At 45.8% G+C, this 27,736-nt stretch overlaps 1 protein-coding gene across 1 annotated transcript in view; it reads right to left on the reverse strand.

The window, feature by feature from the left end:
• LOC132571380 (zinc finger protein 850-like) overlaps window positions 1-27,736 on the reverse strand; it is an 86,185-nt gene that overhangs the window by 49,549 nt on the left and 8,900 nt on the right. The window contains 3 exon segments of the mRNA XM_060238178.1: window positions 7,640-7,854; window positions 9,440-9,544; window positions 15,602-15,716. Of these exon segments, the coding sequence (XP_060094161.1) occupies window positions 7,640-7,854; window positions 9,440-9,544; window positions 15,602-15,716 (435 nt within the window).

Consider the following 27,736-nt stretch of genomic DNA (forward strand, 5'->3'; position numbering starts at 1 on the left):
CATCCCAGGGCCAGATGTTTTTGCTACATGCCCTCTGGGTTGTAAATAATGGGGGGGGGGGGAGAGCTGGGTCTTTACATAATAAAATATGGTCCAGAAATGAGCGCACTTGACGGAAGCCTTTTTTGGGAAACATTTTCCCCTAAACTGCTTTTGTGAGCAAAACTGGCAGTCAGGATGTCAGACACATTTCAAAGTGGTTTTCCCTGGGATATTTTCTCCCCCCACACACACTTCCTCCCCCCTCAAATCCCCACACTGAGTTTGCTTCTCCCCCTGTGCACCTTCTGCTATCCCCCCTCCCCACGTCATGGGTGGACAAACTCTATGGCCACGTGCGCTTCTCAGCCAGTTTGGTGTCGTGGTTAAGAGTGGGGGACTCTGAATCAAGAATCTTAGCAGAACGGCTTAAACAATATTTAATAAATTTTATAAAGGAAGACCAAGCGGGTTTTCTCCCTAAAAGGCAAATAAGAGACAATATTAGAACTGTTGTAAATATTGTAGAATACTATGAAAGACATAGTGGGGTGTGAACTGGCAGAGACTGACCAAGAGAGAGATCTTGGGGTCGTGGTAGATAATTCACTGAAAATGTCAAGACAGTGTGCGTTTGCAATAAAAAAGGCCAACGCCATGCTGGGAATTATTAGGAAGGGAACTGAAAACAAATCAGCCAGTATCATAATGCCCCTGTATAAATCGATGGTGTGGTCTCATTTGGAGTACTGTGTGCAGTTCTGGTCGCCGCACCTCAAAAAGGATATTATAGCATTGGAGAAAGTCCAGAAAAGGGCAACTAGAACAATTACAGGGCTGGAACACTTTCCCTATGAAGAAAGGTTGAAATGCTTGGGGCTCTTTAGCTTGGAGAAACGTCGACTGCGGGGTGACATGATAGAGGTTTACAAGATAATGCATGGGATGGAGAAAGTAGAGAAAGAAGTACTTTTCTCCCTTTCTCACAATACAAGAACTCGTGGGCATTCGATGAAATTGCTGAGCAGACAGGTTAAAATGGATAAAAGGAAGTACTTCTTCACCCAAAGGGTGATTAACATGTGGAATTCACTGCCACAGGAGATGGTGGCAGCCACAAGCATAGCCACCTTCAAGAGGGGTTTAGATAAAAACATGGAGCAGAGGTCCATCAGTGGGTATTACCCACAGTGTGTGTGTGTGTGTGTATAAATTGCCACTGTGTGACACAGAGTGTTGGGCTGGATGGGCCATTGGCCTGATCTAACATGGCTTCTCTTCTTATGTTCTTATGACATCCAGAGAAGGAAGTTGCATTATTCTTTGCGGACACAGAGAAAGCTTTTGATAATTTAAATTGGGACTTTATGTTTGCAGTAATGGAGAAAATAAAGTTTGGGGAAAACTTTATAAGAATGATAAAAGCAATTTATACTGAACAACGTGCAAGGTTATGTATAAATGCAGATCTTACAGAAGAAATGGTTATCAGCAAAGGTACAAGGCAAGGTTGTCCGCTTTCACTATTGTTGTTTATAATGACTCTTGAAATCTTATTGATGCAAATACGAGATGATGAAGAAATTGAAGGAACGAGAATTAAAGGATTTTCCTATAAATATAGAGCATTTGCAGATGATATAATGTTTATAAATGAAAATCCTACGCAAGTAACACCTTTGTTGTTAGCCAAAGTACAAGATTTTGGAGAACTGGCGGGACTTTATGTTAATAAAGAAAAGTCAAAAATTTTGTGTAAAAATATGCAAGTAAGTAAACAAAAGGAATTGCAGAGATTAACGGGATGTGAAGTTACCCCTAAAGTAAAATATTTAGGCGTGGAAATAACAATGAAGAATATTGATTTGTTTAAAAACAATTATGAAAAGTTATGGCGTATAATGGATGAAGATATAAAAAAATGGAAGAAGCTTAATTTGTCACTGCTTGGTAGAATAGCTGCAATTAAGATGAACATTTTGCCGAGAATAATCTATTTGTTTCATACTATTCCGATTGTGAAAGACAGCCAATAATTTAATAAATGGCAAAGAAAGATTTCAGAATTTCTCTCTCGGCTTGGCTTCGCGAACGAAGATTTAAGAAGGGTGCAATAGTCCACGTTTGCTGCAGGCTCGCTGGTGGCTGACAAGACCAATGTGGGACAGGTAGAATTTCTATGGGCCGGGAAAAAAACAAGGATTAAAATGAAAGTTTTAACAGATGCTAAAGAAAGAGGAGGATTTCAACTACCAGATTTAAGATTATATCATGAAGCAGTTTGTCTAGTGTGGATAAAAGATTGGGTGACAATGTTGAATGAAAAACTTTTAACTTTGGAAGGTCATGGAAATAAATTCGGCTGGCACGCTTATATGTACTATGGAAAGAAAAAGTCGGATGGTTTTCTTTCTCACCATTATATAAGAAATAATCTACTAAATGTTTGGATGAAGTATAAGAAATATGGCGATGAGAGAAAACCACTATGGATAGTGCCAGCAGAAGTAATAAGAATAACAGCTGATACAGGAGAGGAAAAAGGGATGTCATATAATCAATTATTAAAAATACAAAACGGTAAAATAGAATTGAAAACTGCTGAAGAGTTGAATAATAAGTATGATTGGTTTCAAATGCAACAACTAAAACGTTTGGTGGAAAGCGATGTTAAAACTGAAGGAATAAGATGAGAAAAAACAGAAATGGAAAAAGTTCTGCTTGGAGATAATGAAAAATTAATTTTGAAAATCTATAAATTACTTTTAAAATGGTCTACGGAAGATGAAGTAGTGAAATCTCAAATGATTATGTGGGCAGTTAATGTAAATAAAGAAATACAGATGGACACATGGGAATATTTGTGGAAGAACTCTATGAAACTCTCAACATGTCAGAGTACTAAAGAAAACTGTTTTAAGATGATGTACAGATGGTATATGACTCCTAAAAAGTTGGCAAAGATGAACAATAAGATGCCAGATAGATGTTGGAAATGTAAAAAACATGACGGTTCTTTCTACCATATGTGGTGGACTTGTGAAAGAGCGAAAAAGTACTGGCAGATGATTCAACAAGAGATTTCTAAGATCTTGGGATACGAATTTAACAAAGTTGCAGAGACTTTTCTGTTGGGATTACAAATGGAAAAATTTCCAAAAGAAGATAGAACTTTAATTTCGTACTTGCTCTCAGCTGCTAGGACATTGTATGCGCAGTTGTGGAAGCAAGAAAAAATACCAGAGAAATGGGATTGGATTGTAAAAGTTATGACATGGAGTGAAATGGACAAGTTAACAAGGACCTTAAGAGACTATGATTTAGAAGTATTTAAGATGGAGTGGAAAAAGTTCAGAAGATACGTAGAAAAAGAGTGGAAAATAAAAAGACATTGGACAATTTTTGATAATGATTAAGTACAAGAGGGCGGAGGATATTAATTTTGGTTCTTATTAATTAAGGGTACCTTTAATATTAAGATTTTAAGTATATAACACCGGCAGGGGTCAAGTAACGGGGGGAGGGGTGGGTAGAAAGTAATATATGGGATAGATTTAAAAAAAAAAGGAATTATTAATGAAGTAAGAAATTGAAATTTATTACCATATATTACTAATAAAATTGTTTGAAACAAAATAACACACTTGCAAACCTAAGACTCTGGGGGTGGAGGGGAGTGTGAGAAAAACCAAATGACCATGAAGTATTCCCGCTTTTGCGCTCCCGCTTTTTGCTTGAATGTATAATGGTTATGATAAGGTATATAAGGGAGCTACTGAGAAGAAGAGTCAGTCTTTGCAAAACCTTGTTTTGCCTCCATGTCTGTCTGTGAATAAACCTGACTTTTATGAAGTGGACTGTGTGATACCTGAACTGCAGGGGGGTCTTGACAAGGGTAATGGGGAGTTTTCACAATATGTCAACTCCCTGGACTTTCAAACAACAACACACTCAGGAAGCATTCAAGACTAATTGAAATACTGAGATCCTCAAGGCAAGAATGTTCTTGTGAATACTGATAATGGTGGGCCAGGACCCCCTACAAAAACATTCAGAGAAACCATTACTTTTCACAGCATTGGGCGCCAAGCAACGCAGCCCTCCCACCAGAGTTCACATTCCCATCTCCAGCAGGAAGATGCAAACGCAATCGCTGAGAACCCGGCAACGACCTTGGCTCTCTCAGGAATTAAAAATATTTAAGGATTACAGCCTGAAAGACCAAAATAAACCAACACACAGTTAGCTGCAATAGCACGCAAGAAAGATGTAAATAAAAGAACAATTTTCATTAATGTATACGATGTCTAAATCTTTTTATAGTTGTAAACAATATCATTGCCAGTTAACACGGAGCATTGAAGCAAAATGCAGAGTACATGAAAGTCCAATGGAAAAAGAAATAAATTCACAAAGTCCATTATAAGTTCACACTCATCAGTTCTCAAATGGAATCCTTCAAGTCCATAAGAAGTCTTGTATGAAGTCCTAGTCCACATGAAGATTCTAGATAATCCCTCGCTCCGATGACCTCTTCCTCAGGGAACTATACAAGTAATAAACAATGTTTTATTCTATGCACTATGTAAAGCCACAAGGAATTTTGCAGAAACCAGATATAATGCATCTTACCCCCAGATAATCATGGCATGTGCCAAACCATGTCATCATATGTCCTTCTTCACGCAAAGGGTGATTAACACATGGAAAGAGACAGGAGCTGATCTTGGATCTACTTCAGCTGGCAGGGTCCACATTTGCTTTCCTTTCTTCTGGGATCTATCTGAGGGCTTCAGACACCGCTAAAGCTCCTTCTGTAGTCTGACCATTTGTAATACTTCTTCTTCTTTCGGGTAAGATTTCCGATTAAAGATTTTTACAAGGGTTTATATTGTTTCGATGCTTTACGTGGTCTCTGGTTGTCTTTTACTTGTGAAATAAGAGAAGTACTCTTTTCCCAATCTATGGGATTACATGGTTCTTCCTTACGTCAGTTTGAAGATGTTGTCCAAAAGTCCAACTACAACTTAATCTCTTTCCACGCTCTGACTCAAAGGGTTTCTCTCCCTGTATGAGATCTTTGATGCTCGTGAAGAAGGTCACTTTGACTGAATCTCTGTCCACACTCTGAGCATTCAAAAGTTTCTCCCCTCTGTGGGTTCTTAGATGCCTTTGAAGATTGCTAATCTGATTGAATCTCTTTCCACACTCTGAGCATTCAAAAGGTTTCTCCCCTGTGTGGGTTCTTTGATGATACAGAAGACTGGCTCTATAACTGAATCTCTTCCCACACTCTGAACATTCAAATGGTTTTTCCTGTGGGGGATTTTTGGTGCTTTAAAAGACTGGAGCTTGCACTGAACCTCTTTCCACACTCTGAGCATTCAAAAGGTTTCTCTCCTGTGTGAATTCTTTGATGTTGTTGAAGATTGGAATTCACACTGAATCTCTTTCCACACTCAGAACACTCAAAAGATTTCTCCCCTGTATGGATACTTTGATGATACAAAAGACTGGCTCTACGACTGAATCTCTTTCCACACTCTGAGCATTCAAAAGGTTTCTCCTCTGTGTGGGATTTTGGTGCTTCAGAAGACTGGAACTCTGACTGAACCTCTTTCCACACTGAGAATTCAAAAGGCTTCTCTCCTGTGTGCGTTCTCTGATGCTGTTGAAGATGGCCACTCTGAATGAATCTCTTTCCACACTCTGAGCATTCAAATGGTTTCTCCCTGGTGTGGGTTCTCTGATGCTTTTGAAGAGTCCCCCTCTCACTGAATCTCTTTCCACACTCTGAGCATTCAAACAGTTTCTCTCCAGTGTGGGTTCTTATATGCCGTTTAAGTTTGTCATTTTTGATGAATATCCTTTCGCACTCTGAGCATTCAAAAGGCTTCTCCCCTGTGTGGGTTCTGTGATGCCGTTGAAGATGGCCACTCTGAATGAATCTCTTTCCACACTCTGAGCATTCAAACGGTTTCTCTCCTGTGTGGGTTCTTGTATGCTGTTTAAGTTTGCCATTTGTGATGAATCTCCTTCCACACTCTGAGCATTCAAAAGGCTTCTCCCCTGTGTGGGTTCTCTGATGATTTTGAAGAGTCCCCCTCTCACTGAATCTCTTTCCACACTCCGAGCATTCAAACGGTTTCTCCCCTGTGTGGGTTCTTGTATGCCGTTTAAGTTTGCCATTTGTGATGAATCTCCTTCCACACTCTGAGCATTCAAAAGGCTTCTCCCCTGTGTGGGTTCTCTGATGCTTTTGAAGAGTCCCCCTCTCACCGAATCTCTTTCCACACTCTGAGCATTCAAACGGTTTCTCCTCTGTGTGGGATTTTGGTGCTTCAGAAGACTGGAACTCTGACTGAACCTCTTTCCACACTGAGCATTCAAAAGGCTTCTCTCCTGTGTGCGTTCTCTGATGCTGTTGAAGATGGCCACTCTGAATGAATCTCTTTCCACACTCTGAGCATTCAAACGGTTTCTCTCCTGTGTGGGTTCTTGTATGCTGTTTAAGTTTGCCATTTGTGATGAATCTCCTTCCACACTCTGAGCATTCAAAAGGCTTCTCCCCTGTGTGGGTTCTCTGATGATTTTGAAGAGTCCCCCTCTCACTGAATCTCTTTCCACACTCCGAGCATTCAAACGGTTTCTCCCCTGTGTGGGTTCTTGTATGCCGTTTAAGTTTGCCATTTGTGATGAATCTCCTTCCACACTCTGAGCATTCAAAAGGCTTCTCCCCTGTGTGGGTTCTCTGATGCTTTTGAAGAGTCCCCCTCTCACCGAATCTCTTTCCACACTCTGAGCATTCAAACGGTTTCTCTCCAGTGTGGGTTCTTGTATGCCGTTTAAGTTTGTCATTTTTGATGAATCTCCTTCCGCACTCTGAGCATTCAAAAGGCTTCTCCCCTGTGTGGGTTCTGTGATGCTGTTGAAGATGGCCACTCTGAATGAATCTCTTTCCACACTCTGAGCATTCAAATGGTTTCTCCCTGGTGTGGGTTCTCTGATGCTTTTGAAGAGCCCCCCTCTCAATGAATTTCTTTCCACACTCTGAGCATTCAAACGGTTTCTCTCCAGTGTGGGTTCTTGTATGCCGTTTAAGTTTGTCATTTTTGATGAATCTCCTTCCGCACTCTGAGCATTCAAAAGGCTTCTCCCCTGTGTGGGTTCTGTGATGCCGTTGAAGATGGCCACTCTGAATGAATCTCTTTCCACACTCTGAGCATTCAAACGGTTTCTCTCCTGTGTGGGTTCTTGTATGCTGTTTAAGTTTGCCATTTGTGATGAATCTCCTTCCACACTCTGAGCATTCAAAAGGCTTCTCCCCTGTGTGGGTTCTCTGATGATTTTGAAGAGTCCCCCTCTCACTGAATCTCTTTCCACACTCCGAGCATTCAAACGGTTTCTCCCCCGTGTGTGTTCTTGTATGCCATTTAAGTTTGCTATTTGTGATGAATCTCTTTCCACACTCTGAGCATTCAAAACAGTTTTGTGCTGTGTGTAATTTTTGGTGTACAAGAAGCTGCGGTCTGTATCTGAAGTACTTTCCACAATAACTGCATTTACATGCCTTCATTATACTGTCGTTTGGAAAACATACATTACCCTTTCTCCCACTGGAAAATGTCATTTCACTCTTGGAGCAGATGAATGACTTTACTCCTGAAGGAGTCCACTGGTGACGGCCATGGGGTGGGATTTCACGGAAGCCCCCTCCTTGGTAAGGAATGGGCTTCACAATCCTCTTCACTCCACATCTTCCTTCCTGCTTCTGTGGTCCATCTCTAGTCCTGAAGTTTTCTTCAGCCTTTTCATTATTGGCTTTTTCCTGTGACAATCCCTGAAATTTCCGAATTGACTCCTCGCAATCTCCTGCTGGAATAAAGAAGGAGGTCGAATCACCACTCAGACAAGGAGGACAAGCCACCAATCAGAAACTCCTGATTAATGATTGTGCATATTATCTCCTGAGCTACTGGTCACAACCTTTCCCTGGCCAGCCCTGCATTACAGCTTTTCAGAATGTCCCTTTCCTCCCCAAAACTTCCAAAATGTACTTTTAGGGAAAAGGTGGCAAGGCTTTTTTCCTAGAACCATAGAATCAAACAGTTGGAAGGGACTTCCAAGGACATCTAGTCCAAACCCCTGTACAGTGCAGGAAATTCAGAAATACTTCCCCCCCTCCACAGCCCCAGTGACCCCTGCTCCATGCCTAAAAGATGGCAAAAACAAAAAACCTCCAGGATCAATGGCCAAACTGGCCTGGGAACAAAATTTGCTTCCTGACCCCGAAGCAGTGATTGGCATTTCCCTGAACAAGTAAGAAAGCGCCATGAGAACTAAGAACTGATACAACATTTCCTGCCCTCCTTCTCAAGATCTGCCTATGTTCACAGAATCAGTTTTGCTAGCTGATGGCCATCTATCCTCTGTTTGAAAAGCTCCAAAGAAGGAGGGCCAACCACCTCTCAAAGAAGCCTGCTCCACTGAGGAACCGTTCTAACTGTCAGGGCGTTCTTCCTCATGTTTGCTGGAAACTCTTCTGATTTAATTTCAACCCACTGGTTCTGGTCTTATCTTCTGGAGGCCACAGAAAACAGTTCTGCACCATCCTCTATAGGACAGCCCTTCAAGTACTTGAAGATGGAGATCCTATCTCCTCTCAGCCACCTCCTCTCCAGGCTAAACATACTGAGCCCCTTCAGTCTTTCCTCATAGGCCGTTTGATGATGAATAACAAAAAGTGATCATAATTTCTAGTCCTGTGACTGTACAGGTTTTTCCCAGGTGTGATGAGAGAGAAGGGGAGCTGGTCTTCGACAGTACCTCTCCAAGGGAACCCCACAGATTTAAGGGAAACTCCATGGTTTTTGGAAGGGATGCCTGTTGTTGGCGGGGGAGGGGAGGCTTGGAGACATGTGAGTGACCACAGTAGGAAAAGGTTGACGGACATCTGAGTCATCCAGCAAAGCTGTCCTTAAGGAAATACCTCACCTTTCCCTGGAATACACAGTATTTAAGGGCAATGCAGCTCCTAAGAAACTAAAAGAGCCAAACCTGAGCTCAGCCTCAGGAAGAATTCCCAAGATCTCAGTCCCCAAATGACTCTGGTTTTTCCTGACCCAGAAGGCTTTATAATTGTAACCCACCAGATAGTTCCTTAGAAGAGGTGTTGAAATCCACCGTGGCTGTTCTTTGCTCATCCCGTTGACATCAAATCAAATCAAATCAAATCAAATTTTATTCTTATATCCCGCCCTCCCCCACCAGAAGGCGGGCTCAGGGCGGCTCACAGACATGACACGTCATGATTCAATTAAAACAAATAAGCAGCATTTTAAATATAGTACAGTTACATAAATAGATTAAAATAGATAAAAATAGGTGCTATAAATTCTGTCGTCCCAATTACATACTATCAAACATCAGTTACAGTTACATAATGATGCAGCACACTCACGTGTAGCCAGCTCACTCGGGAAAGAAAGTTTGTGTTGGGATCCTCTTGAGAGACTCTCCAGCCCTTCGTCTGTCTCCACTGCAGCCTCTTGTACATCCCTGCTTTCTTTGAGAGAGAGGGAAGAGGAGGAGGAAGAGTGAAACGAGGCCTTTGTCTGTCTCCACCTCAGGTCACTACACCCACCCTGCCTCTCCTGCTGGCCACATTGACCACAGTGGCCCCTGGGCCAGCCCGGAGTGTCGGCGGATCTCAGAGCCCACTCAGCTCCTGGAGTCCTCCAGAGGGGGGGAATACAGGACCAAGCCTCACAAGGACCTATTGCTTTTCCATATCTTGATTCACACATCATCTCAATGGCAGCAATTCGCACCTTTGAAAGATCCTTACCGAGAGAGGCCACATTCCCATAGTTCTCCAGCATGACTTCCCTGTAAAGACCTCTTTGGTCTGGATCCAGCAGGGCCCACTCAGCCTCGGTGAAAAACACAGCCACCTCCTCAATGGAAAAAGGACCCTGAAAGAAAAAGCAGGTTTCCTCATCAGAGATTGCCCCAGTCAAGACTGTACTCTGGACAGGGGCATTCTGGGCTGGTGCAGGACGGAGAGCGTGCCGGGGGGTAAAGGGAGCAGCCTTCAGAGCCCCTCTCGCTCAGACACATGAGCAGCAACTGCAGGAGCAAAAGCCCCCCTGAGGAAGAGGGGGGAACTCAGGTGGTCCCCTGCTCATCTCCCCTACCTGGACTGCAGGGGCAGCAGCCGTTTCCACTCCTCTACAACGATGACGGCTCAACATCATCTCTTCACTGTCTGTGAATGAGAAAACATTGGAAAAAAGAGTGTTAGCCTAGATTTCATGTTTGCTTGTTTGAATCCTGATTCACACAATGTGAAACCTTCCCTGAAATTTTGAGTAAACTTGGGGGGTGGGATGAAGTAGATACCTCAGGTTCCCATTAGGTTGGGAGGGGGAGAGTTATAAACACTGCCGGAACATTTCTGGGCCCTCGATTGGTTGTCCTAGCGGTGCCTGGGTTTTGGCCATTGTGGGACACATAGTCTTGGACTGGAGGGGCCATTGCCCGGATCCAAGATGGCTTCTCTTATGTTCTTTGGGGGGATATTTAGGGGTTCAGGCTTCTGCCTGGTATCCCCAACCCCATTAGGGTTAAGGAACACAGGCTTACTGAGAGTTACTCTGAACAAAAGCTATGTATAAATTCTTAAAACCACACACAAGTTATACGAGGTAGCCTATATGCAATATCAATACTCAATAGGATATATAGAAGATCACAATACCTGATATAGTGTATGCTTTTGGAAGAGCAAGAAATATTCCTGGGCTGCATGATCAAGACCGACACAGACACAGGTGGGGATTCTCCAAGCAGCCCCAAACAAAGCCAGAAGCCCCAGATCTATACTCTTTTCAGTCTGTTTTGCCCAGGTATATTTTATTAGCGGAGATGTCAGAAAGACCTCGGCAGACATGGCAACTCTCGTACATCTAATTTATATATGTTTCAGCTTTGGAGCCTGGCACCTGGAGGCTGGGGAATGCCCAATATGAATTCAGGCAAAGGCAAATATACAAAACAGGGTTGTAGTTTTCATGCCTAGGCTGCCAGCATTACTCCCTGTAAGCAGTGGAGTCTTTGTGAGCAAAAATTCTACTTCGTGAGCTGCTGGTATTAAAGTTGTGAGCCACTACATAAAGTAGTTTGCTCTGGGGCCATTTTTCCCGAGCTAAGACAAGCATGTGTGAGCCAAGGCTTAAAATACTGTGGGCTTGCTCACACTAACTCAGCTTAGAAGGAAAACTGGCTGCCAGCAAAAAGAGCAGAGGCTTATGGGAAAAACAACCTTACAGAGAGTTACGAACTAATTCAAACTAATATACAGGAGTACAGAAAGCCAACATGGCCTAGCCTCCCTTATCATTCTGACACAGTTCGACTGAGAATGAAATTCGAGTGAGTGAGCGGCCACCCCTCCTCAAATCCAGGCTGTGGCCCTCAAATCTCCAGGAAACTCCCAACCTGGAGTTGGCAACCCTGTCTCCTCAGTCAACAATCCTGGGATGAGGCTGAGGGGAGGAGGGAGAGAGAGGGGGGATTGGAGGAAAGAGGCAGGAGACAGGAAAGGTGGGGCAGCTCCGTGGCTATTCAGCTAGGAGCCTGTGTGGGCTGCGGACAGGGTGGCAGCAACAACGCCTTTTGAGCAGCACTGCTGTCTGAGGTGAGACCGTTTTGGCAGTTTGTTCAGCATTGCGGAGCCCGAGTAGGCGGGGGCAGGGGAGTCAGCCAATGGGAGGCCAGAGATTCTGACTGAGCTGTGATGGGCCAATGGGTTGTGATGTGCACGGAATGCTGCCAACATGACTTGGGAATTATGTATAGAGACTAGGAATAAGGCCCGTTGTGAAGAAAAATACAACGGGCTCTAGCCTGCAACCTTTGCTGTCTTCCCACTCACCCAAGTGAAGGCATTGACCCCCCCCCCCACTCAAGGGGAGCTAATGCCTGCCATCTAGAGAAGAGCTGTAAATCTGAGTGCTCTCCAGTAGCTCCCCAGAAGGAAACGGCACTGTACCTGTCTGAGGTCCTATCCCTTCTTAAACCTCACCCTCTCTAGGAAGAGGAAAGGTCCCCTGTGAAAGCACCAGTCGTTTTCACGACAGACGTTTGACGGGGTGGTTTGCCATTGCCTTCCCCAGTCATCTACACTTTCCCTCAGCAAGGTGAGGACTCATTTTCTCGACCTCAGAAGGATGGAAGGCTGAGTCAACCTTGGGCTGCCTACCTGAACCAGCTTTCGCTGGGATCGAACTCAGGTCGTGAGCAGAGTTCAGATCACAGTACTGCAGTACTGCTGCTTTACCACTCTGCACCATGGAACCCTCTCTAGGCCCCACCCCTAACCTGGAGTTGGCAACCCTATCTCCTTTCCTTTATCGGCCCCTCTGACTTCAGCTTTCCATTGCCTTCCCCCTCACTGAAGCTTCTACAGTGGAGGGGCCAAAGCAGTTTGCATCATTCTCCTCTCCCCCCATGTGATCTGAATAACAACCCTGAGAGGCAGGTTAGGCTGGAAGTCCATGCCTGGTCCAAAACCACCCAGTCAGTTTCCACAGGAAGAACCTGGGTCTGGCAGATCCCACTCTGAAGCCCTAACTTGCATGTCCTCCTCAAATTCCACCACAGAATCTCCAGGAATTTCCCACCAGCGTGGAAAGGTACCACTAAAGTCCTCTGGGCGAATGCCCCCCCCTTTGCTGTCTTCCCACCCACCCAAGTGAAGGCATTCACTCCCTCCCACCTCAAGGGGAGCTGATCTCTGCCATCTATTTGGATAGCAGTTGTCATTCTGAGTGATCTCCAGCCCTCACCTGGAGACTGGCAACAGTGGTTCCCCAGGAGGAAAGGCCTTTCTCTTAGAGGCCTATAATGATCTCTTAGGAATCTCCCACCAACCTGGAAAGGTACCACTAAGAGCCTCTGGGCAAATACCCCCCCAGCCATCTAAATGAAGGCATTGATTCCCCTCCCCACCTCAAGGGGAGCAGATCTCTGCCATCTATCTGGAGAGAAGTTGTAATTCTGAGAGATCTCCAGCCCTCACATGGAGACTGGCAACAGTGGTTCCCCAGGAGGAAAGGCCTTTCCCTCAGAGGCCTATAGTGATCCCTTAGGAATTTCCCAGCAACCTGGAAAGGTACCACTAACAGCCTCTGGGGAAATACCCCCCCCCCCCAGCCATCGAAATGAAGGCAATGATTCCCCTCCCCACCTCAAGGGGAGCAGATCTCTGCCATCTATCTGGAGAGCAGTTGCAATTCTGAGAGATCTCCAGCCCTCACCTGGAGACTGGCAACAGTGGTTCCCCATGAGGCCTGTACAAGAAGATGAAGATATTGGATTTATATCCCGCCCTCCACTCCGAAGAGTCTCAGAGCGGCTCACAATCTCCTTTACCTTCCTCCCCCACAACAGGCACCCTGTGAGGTGGGTGGGGCTGGAGAAGTCTCTCACAGCAGCTGCCCTTTCAAGGACAGAGTCTCAGAGCGGCTCACAATCTCCTTTCCCTTCCTCCCCCACAACAGACACCCTGTGAGGGTGGTGGGGCTGAGAGAGCTCTCACAGCTGCTGCCCTTTCAAGGACAGCTCCGCGAGAGCTATGGCTGACCCAAGGCCATGCTAGCAGGTGCAAGTGGAGGAGTGGGGAATCAAACTTGGTTCTCCCAGATAAGAGTCTGCACACTTAACCACTACACCAAACTGGCTCTCTGTATAGGAATTTCCCACTAACTTGGAAAGGTACCACTAAAGGCCTCTGGGCGTGTGCCCCCACCGCCAGACATGCTATCTTCCCACCCACCCAAGTGAAGGAATTAATCCCACACACACACACACCTCAAGGGGAGCTAATCTCTGCCATCTATTTGGACAGCAGTTGTAATTCTGAGAGCTCTCCAGCCCTCACCTGGAGATTGGCAACACTGATTCCCATGTGGAAAGGGTTTTCCCTCAGAGGCCTGTAGTGATCTTTTAGGAATTTCCCACCAACTTTTAAAGGTACCACTAAGGGCCTCTGGGCGAGTGCCCCCTCCCCGCCCCTGATTGGCTATCTTCCCACCCACCCAAGTGAAGGCATTAATTCCCCCCCCACACACACACACACACCTCAGCTATCTAGAATTTTCTGACCTGGAGTTGGCAACTCTTCAGCCTCTAAGGAAAAGGACAATCTTTCTTCACAGTGTGTGTGTGTGGGGGGGGGGCAAGCAGGGGGACCAAGCAGCTGACATCATACGCTGGATCATACGCTGAACATGAGTCAACAGTGTGATGCGGTGGCTAAAAAGGCCAATGCAATTTTGGGCTGTATCAACAGAAGTATAGTGTCCAAATCACCTGATGTGATAGTATCGCTTTGCTCTGCTCTGGTAAGACCTCAGAGCCAGTTTGGTGTAGTGGTTAAGTATGCGGACTCTTATCTGGGAGAACCGGGTTTGATTCCCCACTCTTCCACTTGCACCTGCTAGCATGGCTGGGTCAGCCATAGCTCTGGCAGAGGTTGTCTTTGAAAGGGCAGCTGCTGTGAGAGCCCTCTCCAGCGCCCCACCCACCTCACAGCGTGTTTGTTGTGGGGGAGGAAGGTAAAGGAGATTGTGAGCCGCTCTGAGACTCTTCGGAGTGGAGGGTGGGATATAAATCCAATATCATCTTCTTCTACCTGGAGTCTTGTGTTCAGTTTTGGGCACCACATTTTAAGAAGGATATAGACAAGCTGGAATGGGTTCAGAGGAGGGCGACGAAGATGGGGAGGGGTCTGGAGACCGAGTCCTATGAGGAAAGGCTGAAGAGCTGGGGATGTTTAGCCTGGAGAGGAGGCGGCTGAGAGGTGATAGGATCACCATCTTCAAGGACTTGAAGGGCTGTCCTATAGAGGATGGTGTGGAATTGTTTTCTGTGGCCCCAGAAGGTCAGACCAGAACCAATGGGTTGAAATTAAATCAAAAGAGTTTCCGGCTCAACATTGGGAAGAACTTCCTGACCGTTAGAAGGATTCCTCAGTGGAACAGGCTTCCTCGGGAGGTGGTGGGCTCTCCTTCCTTGGAGGTTTTTAAACAACGGCTAGATGGCCATCTGACAGCAATGAAGATCCTGTGAACTTAGGAGGAAGTGTTTGTGAGTTTCCTGCATTGTGCAGGGGGTTGGACTAGATCGGGGTGGCCAACTGTAGCTCTCCAGATGTTTCTCTCTCTGGGGTAAGGCTGCTTCTGACAGCTTGTTGAGCATTCCAGAGTCTGAGTAGGCGGGAGCAGGGGAATCAGCCAATGGGAAGCCAAAGACGCCGACTGAGCTGTGATGGACCAATGGTTTCTGGAGTGCATGGAATGTTCACAAGATAATTATTACTACAAACTGAAGATTCAGAAAGTCAGACATGGCCTGGTCTCTCTTATATTTCTGACACAGTTCTACTGAGAATTAAATTGCCCTCCACAAATCCCTTCAAGTGAGTGAGTGGCCACCATTATATCCTATGGCAGTCAGTCCCAGAAGTCCACTCCGTGTGGTGCACAGAAGTAGTTCCTTTTCCTCCTTTCCTGAACCTTCTATCCAACAATTTCACAATGGGCCCACAGGGCACCCTTACCGTCTGAGAGGGCCTCTTGGGCACGCTCCTGGGCCTGCGCCTTCTGCTCTTCCTCCAAGGGAGTCCCTTCCTCCTCAGAGAACTCCACTTCCATCTTCACAGATGGTCCCCACCTCTGGAACAGCAGGAAGAGAGACAGGGAAGAGCAGGAAAGCTAAAGACCAAGGAAGCAAATCTTGCCCCACCCCCATCCCTGCATCCATCAAAAGAGCTGCTTCAACCACAGCAGCAAGAGGTGCTCGGGAGGCTCGGGAGGTGGTGGGCTCTTCTTCCTTGGAGGTTTTTAAGCAGAGGCTAGATGGCCATCAGAAGGAAGAAGGAATCAGAAGGAAATGCCTGGAGGGATACATATTGGGCAGGGAGGCCTTAGGCTAAGGTGGAAGGTCACAGCTCGAAGGGACTGTGTGAAGCTCCCTCACCTGTCCTGCCTGCCTCTTCTCCTCTGCCTGGCTCAGGAGGAAACCTTTGGCCAGGGCCACCGCCTGGGAACTGGTCTCCGGCCCACATCCTCTGACCCAGCCCTGCATTTCCTGGGGCAGGAGAGTCAGGAACTGCTCCAGGATCACCAGGTCCACGATCTGCTTCTTGGTGTGCCTCTCCGGCTCCAGCCACTGGCTGCAAAGTCCATGGAGCTGGCTGCAAACCTCTCGAGGTCCATCGGCCTCATCGTAGCGGAACTGCCGGAAGCGTCGTCTGCATACATCTGAGGATGTAGCATCGTGAGCCAAGCTCTCTGGCACAGAAGTTTCCCCAATATCAGCACCACTTCCTGCTTGGAGGTGATGGAGACCTTTGCTTGAGCCCTTGCCAATTCCAGGTCCTTCTGGGTCCTCCTCTTCCATCTCCTTCCCTTCCTCTTGGGCAGCCTCCAACTCTGGAAACATTCATTTACTTATTTGGCTATGAAGAGAAGGAGGAAAACATATCAGAACGGCAGAAAGAAATCAAAAGGGATCAGAGCTACATCACCAACCCTGGTCAAAAGACACCGAGTGATCCCCCCAGTGAATCAGATGGAGCCTCCTTGTTTAGTCTGCAGACCAGGATCAGAGAACCTTAGAGTGGGAAGGGACCTCCAGGGTCATCTCGTCCATCCCCCTGTGCAATGCAGGGCTTTGTATGGGGGAGCCCCTCCTTTCAACTGAGCTGGGGAACTGCTGGGCAGCCAGTGGAGAGACGGCAGAAGAGCAGTAATGCACATGCTCCATCCAGTCTAACTGTGGCATTCTGCCCCAACTGGATATCCCACATAGATTCTGAGGGGAGACCAGCCAGTCAGAGAGGGCATTACAGGAGTCTGGATGTCACCAGGACACGGATCCAGGCAGCCGCACCAGCCGTGGGAAGGTGAGGCTGGGCTGAGCTGGAAGGAAGGGAGCCTTTTCTGCAGCTGCATCAGCTCCCCTCTCCAGCAATCCTGGGGGGGGGGGGGGCAGCCTCTTCCCCTCCCTCCCTCCCTGCTGTACCAGGGTCAGCTGAACTCCAGGGAAAGGGGGGAGCAGCGGGCCCTTCAAGACCCCCCCCTTCCCATCCGGCATCACTTCTGTCTTCCCGCATTCCCTTTGGACTTGTCCAGGCCTCCCTCAGCAGATGGAGATGAGGGTGAGGATGTAGGGGTCTGGAGTTCGATTCCGGCGGAAGCTGGATTCAGGTAGCTGGCCTAAGTTTGACTCAACCTTCCCAGCTTGCTGGGGCGAAAGTGTAAAAGACTGGGGCAGGCAATAAATAGTCTGCCGTGAAAACGTTGTGAAAGCAATGTCACCCCAGAGTCGGAAACGACTGGTGATTGCACAGGGGACTGCCTTTTTTACCTTTTTAGTAATGAGTTTAGGGGAGGGAAGAGCCCCGTGGCGCAGAGTGGTAAAGCTGCAGTACTGCAGTCGGAGCCCTCTGCTCACGACCTGAGTTCGATCCCAGTGGAAGCTGGTTCAGCTAGCTGGCTCCAGGTTGACTCAGCCTTCCATCCTTCCGAGGTCGGTCAAATGAGGACCCAGCTTGCTGGGGGGGGGGACATAGAGGAGTGGGGAAGGCAATGGCAAACCACCCCGTAAAAAAAGTCTGCCGTGAAAATGTCGTGAAAGCAACACCACCCCAGAGTCGGAAACGCCTGGTGCTTGCACAGGGGACCTTTCCTTTCCTCCCCATCTTCTCTGTGCCCCCCAGCTCTGTCCTAATAGCTCCAATGATCCAGGCTAAAAGGAAGTCCTTCTTCACCCAAAAGGTGTTTAACATGTGGAATTCACTGCCACAGGAGGTAGTGGCGGCCACAAGCATAGACAACTTCAAGAGGGGTTTAGATAAAAATATGGAGCAGACGTCCATCGGTGGCTATTAGCCACAGTGTGTGTGTGTGTATATACTGTGTGACACAGAGTGTTGGACTGGATGGGCCATTGGCCTGATCCAACAGGGCTTCTCTTATGTTCTTCTGTGACACAGAGTGTTGGACTGGATGGGCCATTGGCCTGATCCAACATGGCTTCTATTATGTTCTTTTGTGACACAGAGTGTTGGACTGGATGGGCCATTGGCCTGATCCAACAGGGCTTCTCTTATGTTCTTCTGTGACACAGAGTGTTGGACTGGATGGGCCATTGGCCTGATCCAACAGGGCTTCTCTTATGTTCTTCTGTGACACAGAGTGTTGGACTGGATGGGCCATTGGCCTGATCCAACAGGGCTTCTCTTATGTTCTTCTGTGACACAGAGTGTTGGACTGGATGGGCCATTGGCCTGATCCAACAGGGCTTCTCTTATGTTCTTCTGTGACACAGAGTGTTGGACTGGATGGGCCATTGGCCTGATCCAACAGGGCTTCTCTTATGTTCTTACGTGACACAGAGTGTTGGACTGGATGGGCCATTGGCCTGATCCAACAGGGCTTCTCTTATGTTCTTCTGTGACACAGAGTGTTGGACTGGATGGGCCATTGGCCTGATCCAACATGGCTTCTCTTATGTTCTTATGATCTTAGGCAGGGACTCACACCCAAGGTGGGCAGGCATCCCTTCACCTCCATCACACAAGGACTGTATCTGGCGGCTTCCAGAGGGGTCCCTGTTCTCCTCCGGGGGGTCCTTCCCGGAGGAAGGATGGGGCCCACTCCAGCCCACAGCCCAGCCCAGCCAGGCCCCCCAAGGGGAGGAGGGCAGCAGCAGCAGAGAGATCCAGGAGCGACCTTTGGCTGCACTTTAAACATATTTCTTGCCTTCTGCAAGGGCTCCATCTCAACCCCACCCCCCCAACTGCAAAAGCCAAAGCGCCCCCCGCCCTGCATCTCCCGCCCCCGCCTGCATCGCCCGCCCCCCACTCCGATCCCTCCCTTACTCGCGAGGAGACCTTCCCGGGCTCCGGCTGCTGCAAAGAGGCTCCTTCCCTTCCTTCCCCTTGCAAATCCGAAGCCCCGCCCTCTTCCCTGGGGCCATTCAGCAGCAAGGCCTCCCCCCCCATAACCCCGCCCTCCCCCCCCCGCGCTCCCTTTAACCCTTTCCCTGCTGATAGATGCAAGCGGGCAGCCGTGTTGGTCTGAAGCAGCTGAACAAAGCAGGAGTCAAGTGGCACCTTGAGGACCAACCCATTTTTCTTGAGAACGTGAGCTTTCGTGTGCTCTTAAGCCCACTTCATCAGATGAGGAATCCAGCACAGGGAGCAAAGCCACACAGAGCTGAGCAGAGCCACACAGAGCTGGTAGGCGGTGGCCCAGAATGCAACAGGGTACAGATTTCAGAACCAAAGACAGTGAAGTGAAATTCTCGGCTAGGCAGGGGTTTAGAATGCAAAATGGTACAAGGACAGAATAGTCAAATGAACAAATGGAGCAAACCTCTGATCTGAGTAGCAGGAGCACGCGAAAGCAATAAAACAGCAGTATGTCAAAATGTGAGATTGTCTGTCAAGGACAACGGGAGATGGGTTCAGTATATGCAATGGGATAAGCAACCAAAGTCCCTGCTTGAGTGTGTCAATGCAGCTCAAGGAGAAATACATTGGCTAGTGAGGTTCTTGTCCACGTACGTAATTTACTTTTTCACATGTAAGCAAAATTTCTAGTTTGCCACAGGAAAAAAGAATACAATAAAATACTGTGGAAATGGGTAAAGCATTTGTAATGAGATAAACAGCCAATATCCCTATTCTGAGTACGTCGAGGCAAATAATCCCACTGGTACCCCATCCTTTCCTTGCTGCTCCCCCCTCCCCGCCCCGGAAAGCGCCTTTAGGGCCGAACGGAGACCCCCGGCTGGAAAGGAGCAGGGGGGCGTCTTCAGCATCTGTGTCCAGCACTGCGGGGGTTAAAGGGGCAGCGCCGTTTTTGCAAGGGAGGCCGAGCCGGGGCGGGGGGGAAAAAGGCTCTTCCGCGGGGGGGGGGGGCGGGGAGAAGTTTCTGAATTGCCCCCTCCTTGCAGCAGCAGCCGGATGCAGGGAAGGTCTCCTTGCAAGGAAGAGTTGCGCGGGGCGGAGAAGCATCGCAGTCCCGGGAAAGAGAGAGAGAGAGAGAGAGGCGGCTCTCTGGAGGGCTCTTGCTTTTGGCGGAGAGTTCGAATTCGACCATTTCGGAATTGGAACGTGCACCCGAGCATGCCCCCTCATCACCCCCCCCCCCCGCGGTTAGCCGGCTGCCCCCGAGCCGGGCTCCTGCTTGGTGCTGCTGGGCAGGGGGTGGCAACGACGGGCTTTCCAGAGCAGCTGTGGGCAGGGGCAGGGCCCTCTCCGTCCTGGCCCCCAGCTTCTTCTTCCTCCTGCTCCATTAGCGGAAGCGTGAAGGAGCTGCAGCACGAGGCTTCATTCTCTGCTGGCGCTGACTTGAAAGGGGGGGGGGGGAGTCAAAGGCAGCGTCCCCAATACAGCCCCACCCCCAATTTAAGTACTGCATGCCAGCAATGTCCCCTCTATGCTGAGTTAGTGTGAGCCAGCTCAGAACTTTCTAGCCTCTGGCTCATAGATTTTTGTCTTCGCTCAGGAAAAATGGCCCCAGAGCAAACTAAGGCATGCAGGAGCTCACCGCTGTAATGCCAGCAAGTCACAAAGTAGGATTTTTGCTCACAAGACTCCAGGGCTTAGAGGGAACATTGGTTGCCAGTGAGGCATGTGACTGAGATGAAATGTGAAGGGAACATAAGAACATAAGAGAATCCATGTTAGATCAGGCCAATGGCCCATCCAGTCCAACACTCTGTGTCACACAGTGGCAAAAAAAGGGAAATGTCAAACCCCGATATTTCCAGAGTCCTTTTGTTCTGAATCAACGGCAGGTTTATTGCTAGAAACTCAAGAGCTTTTCCAAGGACACAAGCCTTGGGAGTAATGGAGTCCCAACAGTTACACAGCTGCCATATAGCAGGGGTGCCCAACGGTAGCTCTGCAGATTTTTTTTGCCTACAACTCCCATCAGCCCCAGCCAGCATGGCCAATGGCTGGGGCTAGTGGGAGTTGTAGGCAAAAAACATCTGGAGAGCTACCCTTGGCCACCCCTGCTATACAGGATAGCATCAAAGGTTACATTACAGATGCATGCTTGAGTCAGGGGTTCAAAGGTTACTAAGCAACTATCTATCCATACTAAGGCATCTTAGGCTATAGAAAACATTAGAAACCTTCTCACACTTCTTTGTGAACAGATAAGGGTTGTCTGTGTGAAATAGGGTGGAGAGGAGGCCACTTTGAGGCACCAACTGCCAGCCTATAACATAAACATCCCAGGGCCAGATGTTTTTGCTACATGCCCTCTGGGTTGTAAATAATGGGGGGGGGGGGGAGAGCTGGGTCTTTACATAATAAAATATGGTCCAGAAATGAGCGCACTTGACGGAAGCCTTTTTTGGGAAACATTTTCCCCTAAACTGCTTTTGTGAGCAAAACTGGCAGTCAGGATGTCAGACACATTTCAAAGTGGTTTTCCCTGGGATATTTTCTCCCCCCACACACACTTCCTCCCCCCTCAAATCCCCACACTGAGTTTGCTTCTCCCCCTGTGCACCTTCTGCTATCCCCCCTCCCCACGTCATGGGTGGACAAACTCTATGGCCACGTGCGCTTCTCAGCCAGTTTGGTGTCGTGGTTAAGAGTGGGGGACTCTGAATCAAGAATCTTAGCAGAACGGCTTAAACAATATTTAATAAATTTTATAAAGGAAGACCAAGCGGGTTTTCTCCCTAAAAGGCAAATAAGAGACAATATTAGAACTGTTGTAAATATTGTAGAATACTATGAAAGACATAGTGGGGTGTGAACTGGCAGAGACTGACCAAGAGAGAGATCTTGGGGTCGTGGTAGATAATTCACTGAAAATGTCAAGACAGTGTGCGTTTGCAATAAAAAAGGCCAACGCCATGCTGGGAATTATTAGGAAGGGAACTGAAAACAAATCAGCCAGTATCATAATGCCCCTGTATAAATCGATGGTGTGGTCTCATTTGGAGTACTGTGTGCAGTTCTGGTCGCCGCACCTCAAAAAGGATATTATAGCATTGGAGAAAGTCCAGAAAAGGGCAACTAGAACAATTACAGGGCTGGAACACTTTCCCTATGAAGAAAGGTTGAAATGCTTGGGGCTCTTTAGCTTGGAGAAACGTCGACTGCGGGGTGACATGATAGAGGTTTACAAGATAATGCATGGGATGGAGAAAGTAGAGAAAGAAGTACTTTTCTCCCTTTCTCACAATACAAGAACTCGTGGGCATTCGATGAAATTGCTGAGCAGACAGGTTAAAATGGATAAAAGGAAGTACTTCTTCACCCAAAGGGTGATTAACATGTGGAATTCACTGCCACAGGAGATGGTGGCAGCCACAAGCATAGCCACCTTCAAGAGGGGTTTAGATAAAAACATGGAGCAGAGGTCCATCAGTGGGTATTACCCACAGTGTGTGTGTGTGTGTGTATAAATTGCCACTGTGTGACACAGAGTGTTGGGCTGGATGGGCCATTGGCCTGATCTAACATGGCTTCTCTTCTTATGTTCTTATGACATCCAGAGAAGGAAGTTGCATTATTCTTTGCGGACACAGAGAAAGCTTTTGATAATTTAAATTGGGACTTTATGTTTGCAGTAATGGAGAAAATAAAGTTTGGGGAAAACTTTATAAGAATGATAAAAGCAATTTATACTGAACAACGTGCAAGGTTATGTATAAATGCAGATCTTACAGAAGAAATGGTTATCAGCAAAGGTACAAGGCAAGGTTGTCCGCTTTCACTATTGTTGTTTATAATGACTCTTGAAATCTTATTGATGCAAATACGAGATGATGAAGAAATTGAAGGAACGAGAATTAAAGGATTTTCCTATAAATATAGAGCATTTGCAGATGATATAATGTTTATAAATGAAAATCCTACGCAAGTAACACCTTTGTTGTTAGCCAAAGTACAAGATTTTGGAGAACTGGCGGGACTTTATGTTAATAAAGAAAAGTCAAAAATTTTGTGTAAAAATATGCAAGTAAGTAAACAAAAGGAATTGCAGAGATTAACGGGATGTGAAGTTACCCCTAAAGTAAAATATTTAGGCGTGGAAATAACAATGAAGAATATTGATTTGTTTAAAAACAATTATGAAAAGTTATGGCGTATAATGGATGAAGATATAAAAAAATGGAAGAAGCTTAATTTGTCACTGCTTGGTAGAATAGCTGCAATTAAGATGAACATTTTGCCGAGAATAATCTATTTGTTTCATACTATTCCGATTGTGAAAGACAGCCAATAATTTAATAAATGGCAAAGAAAGATTTCAGAATTTCTCTCTCGGCTTGGCTTCGCGAACGAAGATTTAAGAAGGGTGCAATAGTCCACGTTTGCTGCAGGCTCGCTGGTGGCTGACAAGACCAATGTGGGACAGGTAGAATTTCTATGGGCCGGGAAAAAAACAAGGATTAAAATGAAAGTTTTAACAGATGCTAAAGAAAGAGGAGGATTTCAACTACCAGATTTAAGATTATATCATGAAGCAGTTTGTCTAGTGTGGATAAAAGATTGGGTGACAATGTTGAATGAAAAACTTTTAACTTTGGAAGGTCATGGAAATAAATTCGGCTGGCACGCTTATATGTACTATGGAAAGAAAAAGTCGGATGGTTTTCTTTCTCACCATTATATAAGAAATAATCTACTAAATGTTTGGATGAAGTATAAGAAATATGGCGATGAGAGAAAACCACTATGGATAGTGCCAGCAGAAGTAATAAGAATAACAGCTGATACAGGAGAGGAAAAAGGGATGTCATATAATCAATTATTAAAAATACAAAACGGTAAAATAGAATTGAAAACTGCTGAAGAGTTGAATAATAAGTATGATTGGTTTCAAATGCAACAACTAAAACGTTTGGTGGAAAGCGATGTTAAAACTGAAGGAATAAGATGAGAAAAAACAGAAATGGAAAAAGTTCTGCTTGGAGATAATGAAAAATTAATTTTGAAAATCTATAAATTACTTTTAAAATGGTCTACGGAAGATGAAGTAGTGAAATCTCAAATGATTATGTGGGCAGTTAATGTAAATAAAGAAATACAGATGGACACATGGGAATATTTGTGGAAGAACTCTATGAAACTCTCAACATGTCAGAGTACTAAAGAAAACTGTTTTAAGATGATGTACAGATGGTATATGACTCCTAAAAAGTTGGCAAAGATGAACAATAAGATGCCAGATAGATGTTGGAAATGTAAAAAACATGACGGTTCTTTCTACCATATGTGGTGGACTTGTGAAAGAGCGAAAAAGTACTGGCAGATGATTCAACAAGAGATTTCTAAGATCTTGGGATACGAATTTAACAAAGTTGCAGAGACTTTTCTGTTGGGATTACAAATGGAAAAATTTCCAAAAGAAGATAGAACTTTAATTTCGTACTTGCTCTCAGCTGCTAGGACATTGTATGCGCAGTTGTGGAAGCAAGAAAAAATACCAGAGAAATGGGATTGGATTGTAAAAGTTATGACATGGAGTGAAATGGACAAGTTAACAAGGACCTTAAGAGACTATGATTTAGAAGTATTTAAGATGGAGTGGAAAAAGTTCAGAAGATACGTAGAAAAAGAGTGGAAAATAAAAAGACATTGGACAATTTTTGATAATGATTAAGTACAAGAGGGCGGAGGATATTAATTTTGGTTCTTATTAATTAAGGGTACCTTTAATATTAAGATTTTAAGTATATAACACCGGCAGGGGTCAAGTAACGGGGGGAGGGGTGGGTAGAAAGTAATATATGGGATAGATTTTAAAAAAAAAGGAATTATTAATGAAGTAAGAAATTGAAATTTATTACCATATATTACTAATAAAATTGTTTGAAACAAAATAACACACTTGCAAACCTAAGACTCTGGGGGTGGAGGGGAGTGTGAGAAAAACCAAATGACCATGAAGTATTCCCGCTTTTGCGCTCCCGCTTTTTGCTTGAATGTATAATGGTTATGATAAGGTATATAAGGGAGCTACTGAGAAGAAGAGTCAGTCTTTGCAAAACCTTGTTTTGCCTCCATGTCTGTCTGTGAATAAACCTGACTTTTATGAAGTGGACTGTGTGATACCTGAACTGCAGGGGGGTCTTGACAAGGGTAATGGGGAGTTTTCACAATATGTCAACTCCCTGGACTTTCAAACAACAACACACTCAGGAAGCATTCAAGACTAATTGAAATACTGAGATCCTCAAGGCAAGAATGTTCTTGTGAATACTGATAATGGTGGGCCAGGACCCCCTACAAAAACATTCAGAGAAACCATTACTTTTCACAGCATTGGGCGCCAAGCAACGCAGCCCTCCCACCAGAGTTCACATTCCCATCTCCAGCAGGAAGATGCAAACGCAATCGCTGAGAACCCGGCAACGACCTTGGCTCTCTCAGGAATTAAAAATATTTAAGGATTACAGCCTGAAAGACCAAAATAAACCAACACACAGTTAGCTGCAATAGCACGCAAGAAAGATGTAAATAAAAGAACAATTTTCATTAATGTATACGATGTCTAAATCTTTTTATAGTTGTAAACAATATCATTGCCAGTTAACACGGAGCATTGAAGCAAAATGCAGAGTACATGAAAGTCCAATGGAAAAAGAAATAAATTCACAAAGTCCATTATAAGTTCACACTCATCAGTTCTCAAATGGAATCCTTCAAGTCCATAAGAAGTCTTGTATGAAGTCCTAGTCCACATGAAGATTCTAGATAATCCCTCGCTCCGATGACCTCTTCCTCAGGGAACTATACAAGTAATAAACAATGTTTTATTCTATGCACTATGTAAAGCCACAAGGAATTTTGCAGAAACCAGATATAATGCATCTTACCCCCAGATAATCATGGCATGTGCCAAACCATGTCATCATATGTCCTTCTTCACGCAAAGGGTGATTAACACATGGAAAGAGACAGGAGCTGATCTTGGATCTACTTCAGCTGGCAGGGTCCACATTTGCTTTCCTTTCTTCTGGGATCTATCTGAGGGCTTCAGACACCGCTAAAGCTCCTTCTGTAGTCTGACCATTTGTAATACTTCTTCTTCTTTCGGGTAAGATTTCCGATTAAAGATTTTTACAAGGGTTTATATTGTTTCGATGCTTTACGTGGTCTCTGGTTGTCTTTTACTTGTGAAATAAGAGAAGTACTCTTTTCCCAATCTATGGGATTACATGGTTCTTCCTTACGTCAGTTTGAAGATGTTGTCCAAAAGTCCAACTACAACTTAATCTCTTTCCACGCTCTGACTCAAAGGGTTTCTCTCCCTGTATGAGATCTTTGATGCTCGTGAAGAAGGTCACTTTGACTGAATCTCTGTCCACACTCTGAGCATTCAAAAGTTTCTCCCCTCTGTGGGTTCTTAGATGCCTTTGAAGATTGCTAATCTGATTGAATCTCTTTCCACACTCTGAGCATTCAAAAGGTTTCTCCCCTGTGTGGGTTCTTTGATGATACAGAAGACTGGCTCTATAACTGAATCTCTTCCCACACTCTGAACATTCAAATGGTTTTTCCTGTGGGGGATTTTTGGTGCTTTAAAAGACTGGAGCTTGCACTGAACCTCTTTCCACACTCTGAGCATTCAAAAGGTTTCTCTCCTGTGTGAATTCTTTGATGTTGTTGAAGATTGGAATTCACACTGAATCTCTTTCCACACTCAGAACACTCAAAAGATTTCTCCCCTGTATGGATACTTTGATGATACAAAAGACTGGCTCTACGACTGAATCTCTTTCCACACTCTGAGCATTCAAAAGGTTTCTCCTCTGTGTGGGATTTTGGTGCTTCAGAAGACTGGAACTCTGACTGAACCTCTTTCCACACTGAGAATTCAAAAGGCTTCTCTCCTGTGTGCGTTCTCTGATGCTGTTGAAGATGGCCACTCTGAATGAATCTCTTTCCACACTCTGAGCATTCAAATGGTTTCTCCCTGGTGTGGGTTCTCTGATGCTTTTGAAGAGTCCCCCTCTCACTGAATCTCTTTCCACACTCTGAGCATTCAAACAGTTTCTCTCCAGTGTGGGTTCTTATATGCCGTTTAAGTTTGTCATTTTTGATGAATATCCTTTCGCACTCTGAGCATTCAAAAGGCTTCTCCCCTGTGTGGGTTCTGTGATGCCGTTGAAGATGGCCACTCTGAATGAATCTCTTTCCACACTCTGAGCATTCAAACGGTTTCTCTCCTGTGTGGGTTCTTGTATGCTGTTTAAGTTTGCCATTTGTGATGAATCTCCTTCCACACTCTGAGCATTCAAAAGGCTTCTCCCCTGTGTGGGTTCTCTGATGATTTTGAAGAGTCCCCCTCTCACTGAATCTCTTTCCACACTCCGAGCATTCAAACGGTTTCTCCCCTGTGTGGGTTCTTGTATGCCGTTTAAGTTTGCCATTTGTGATGAATCTCCTTCCACACTCTGAGCATTCAAAAGGCTTCTCCCCTGTGTGGGTTCTCTGATGCTTTTGAAGAGTCCCCCTCTCACCGAATCTCTTTCCACACTCTGAGCATTCAAACGGTTTCTCCTCTGTGTGGGATTTTGGTGCTTCAGAAGACTGGAACTCTGACTGAACCTCTTTCCACACTGAGCATTCAAAAGGCTTCTCTCCTGTGTGCGTTCTCTGATGCTGTTGAAGATGGCCACTCTGAATGAATCTCTTTCCACACTC

Source organism: Heteronotia binoei, chromosome 5 (genome assembly GCF_032191835.1).
Source record: "Heteronotia binoei isolate CCM8104 ecotype False Entrance Well chromosome 5, APGP_CSIRO_Hbin_v1, whole genome shotgun sequence".
In the NCBI taxonomy this organism is placed as follows: domain Eukaryota; kingdom Metazoa; phylum Chordata; class Lepidosauria; order Squamata; family Gekkonidae; genus Heteronotia; species Heteronotia binoei.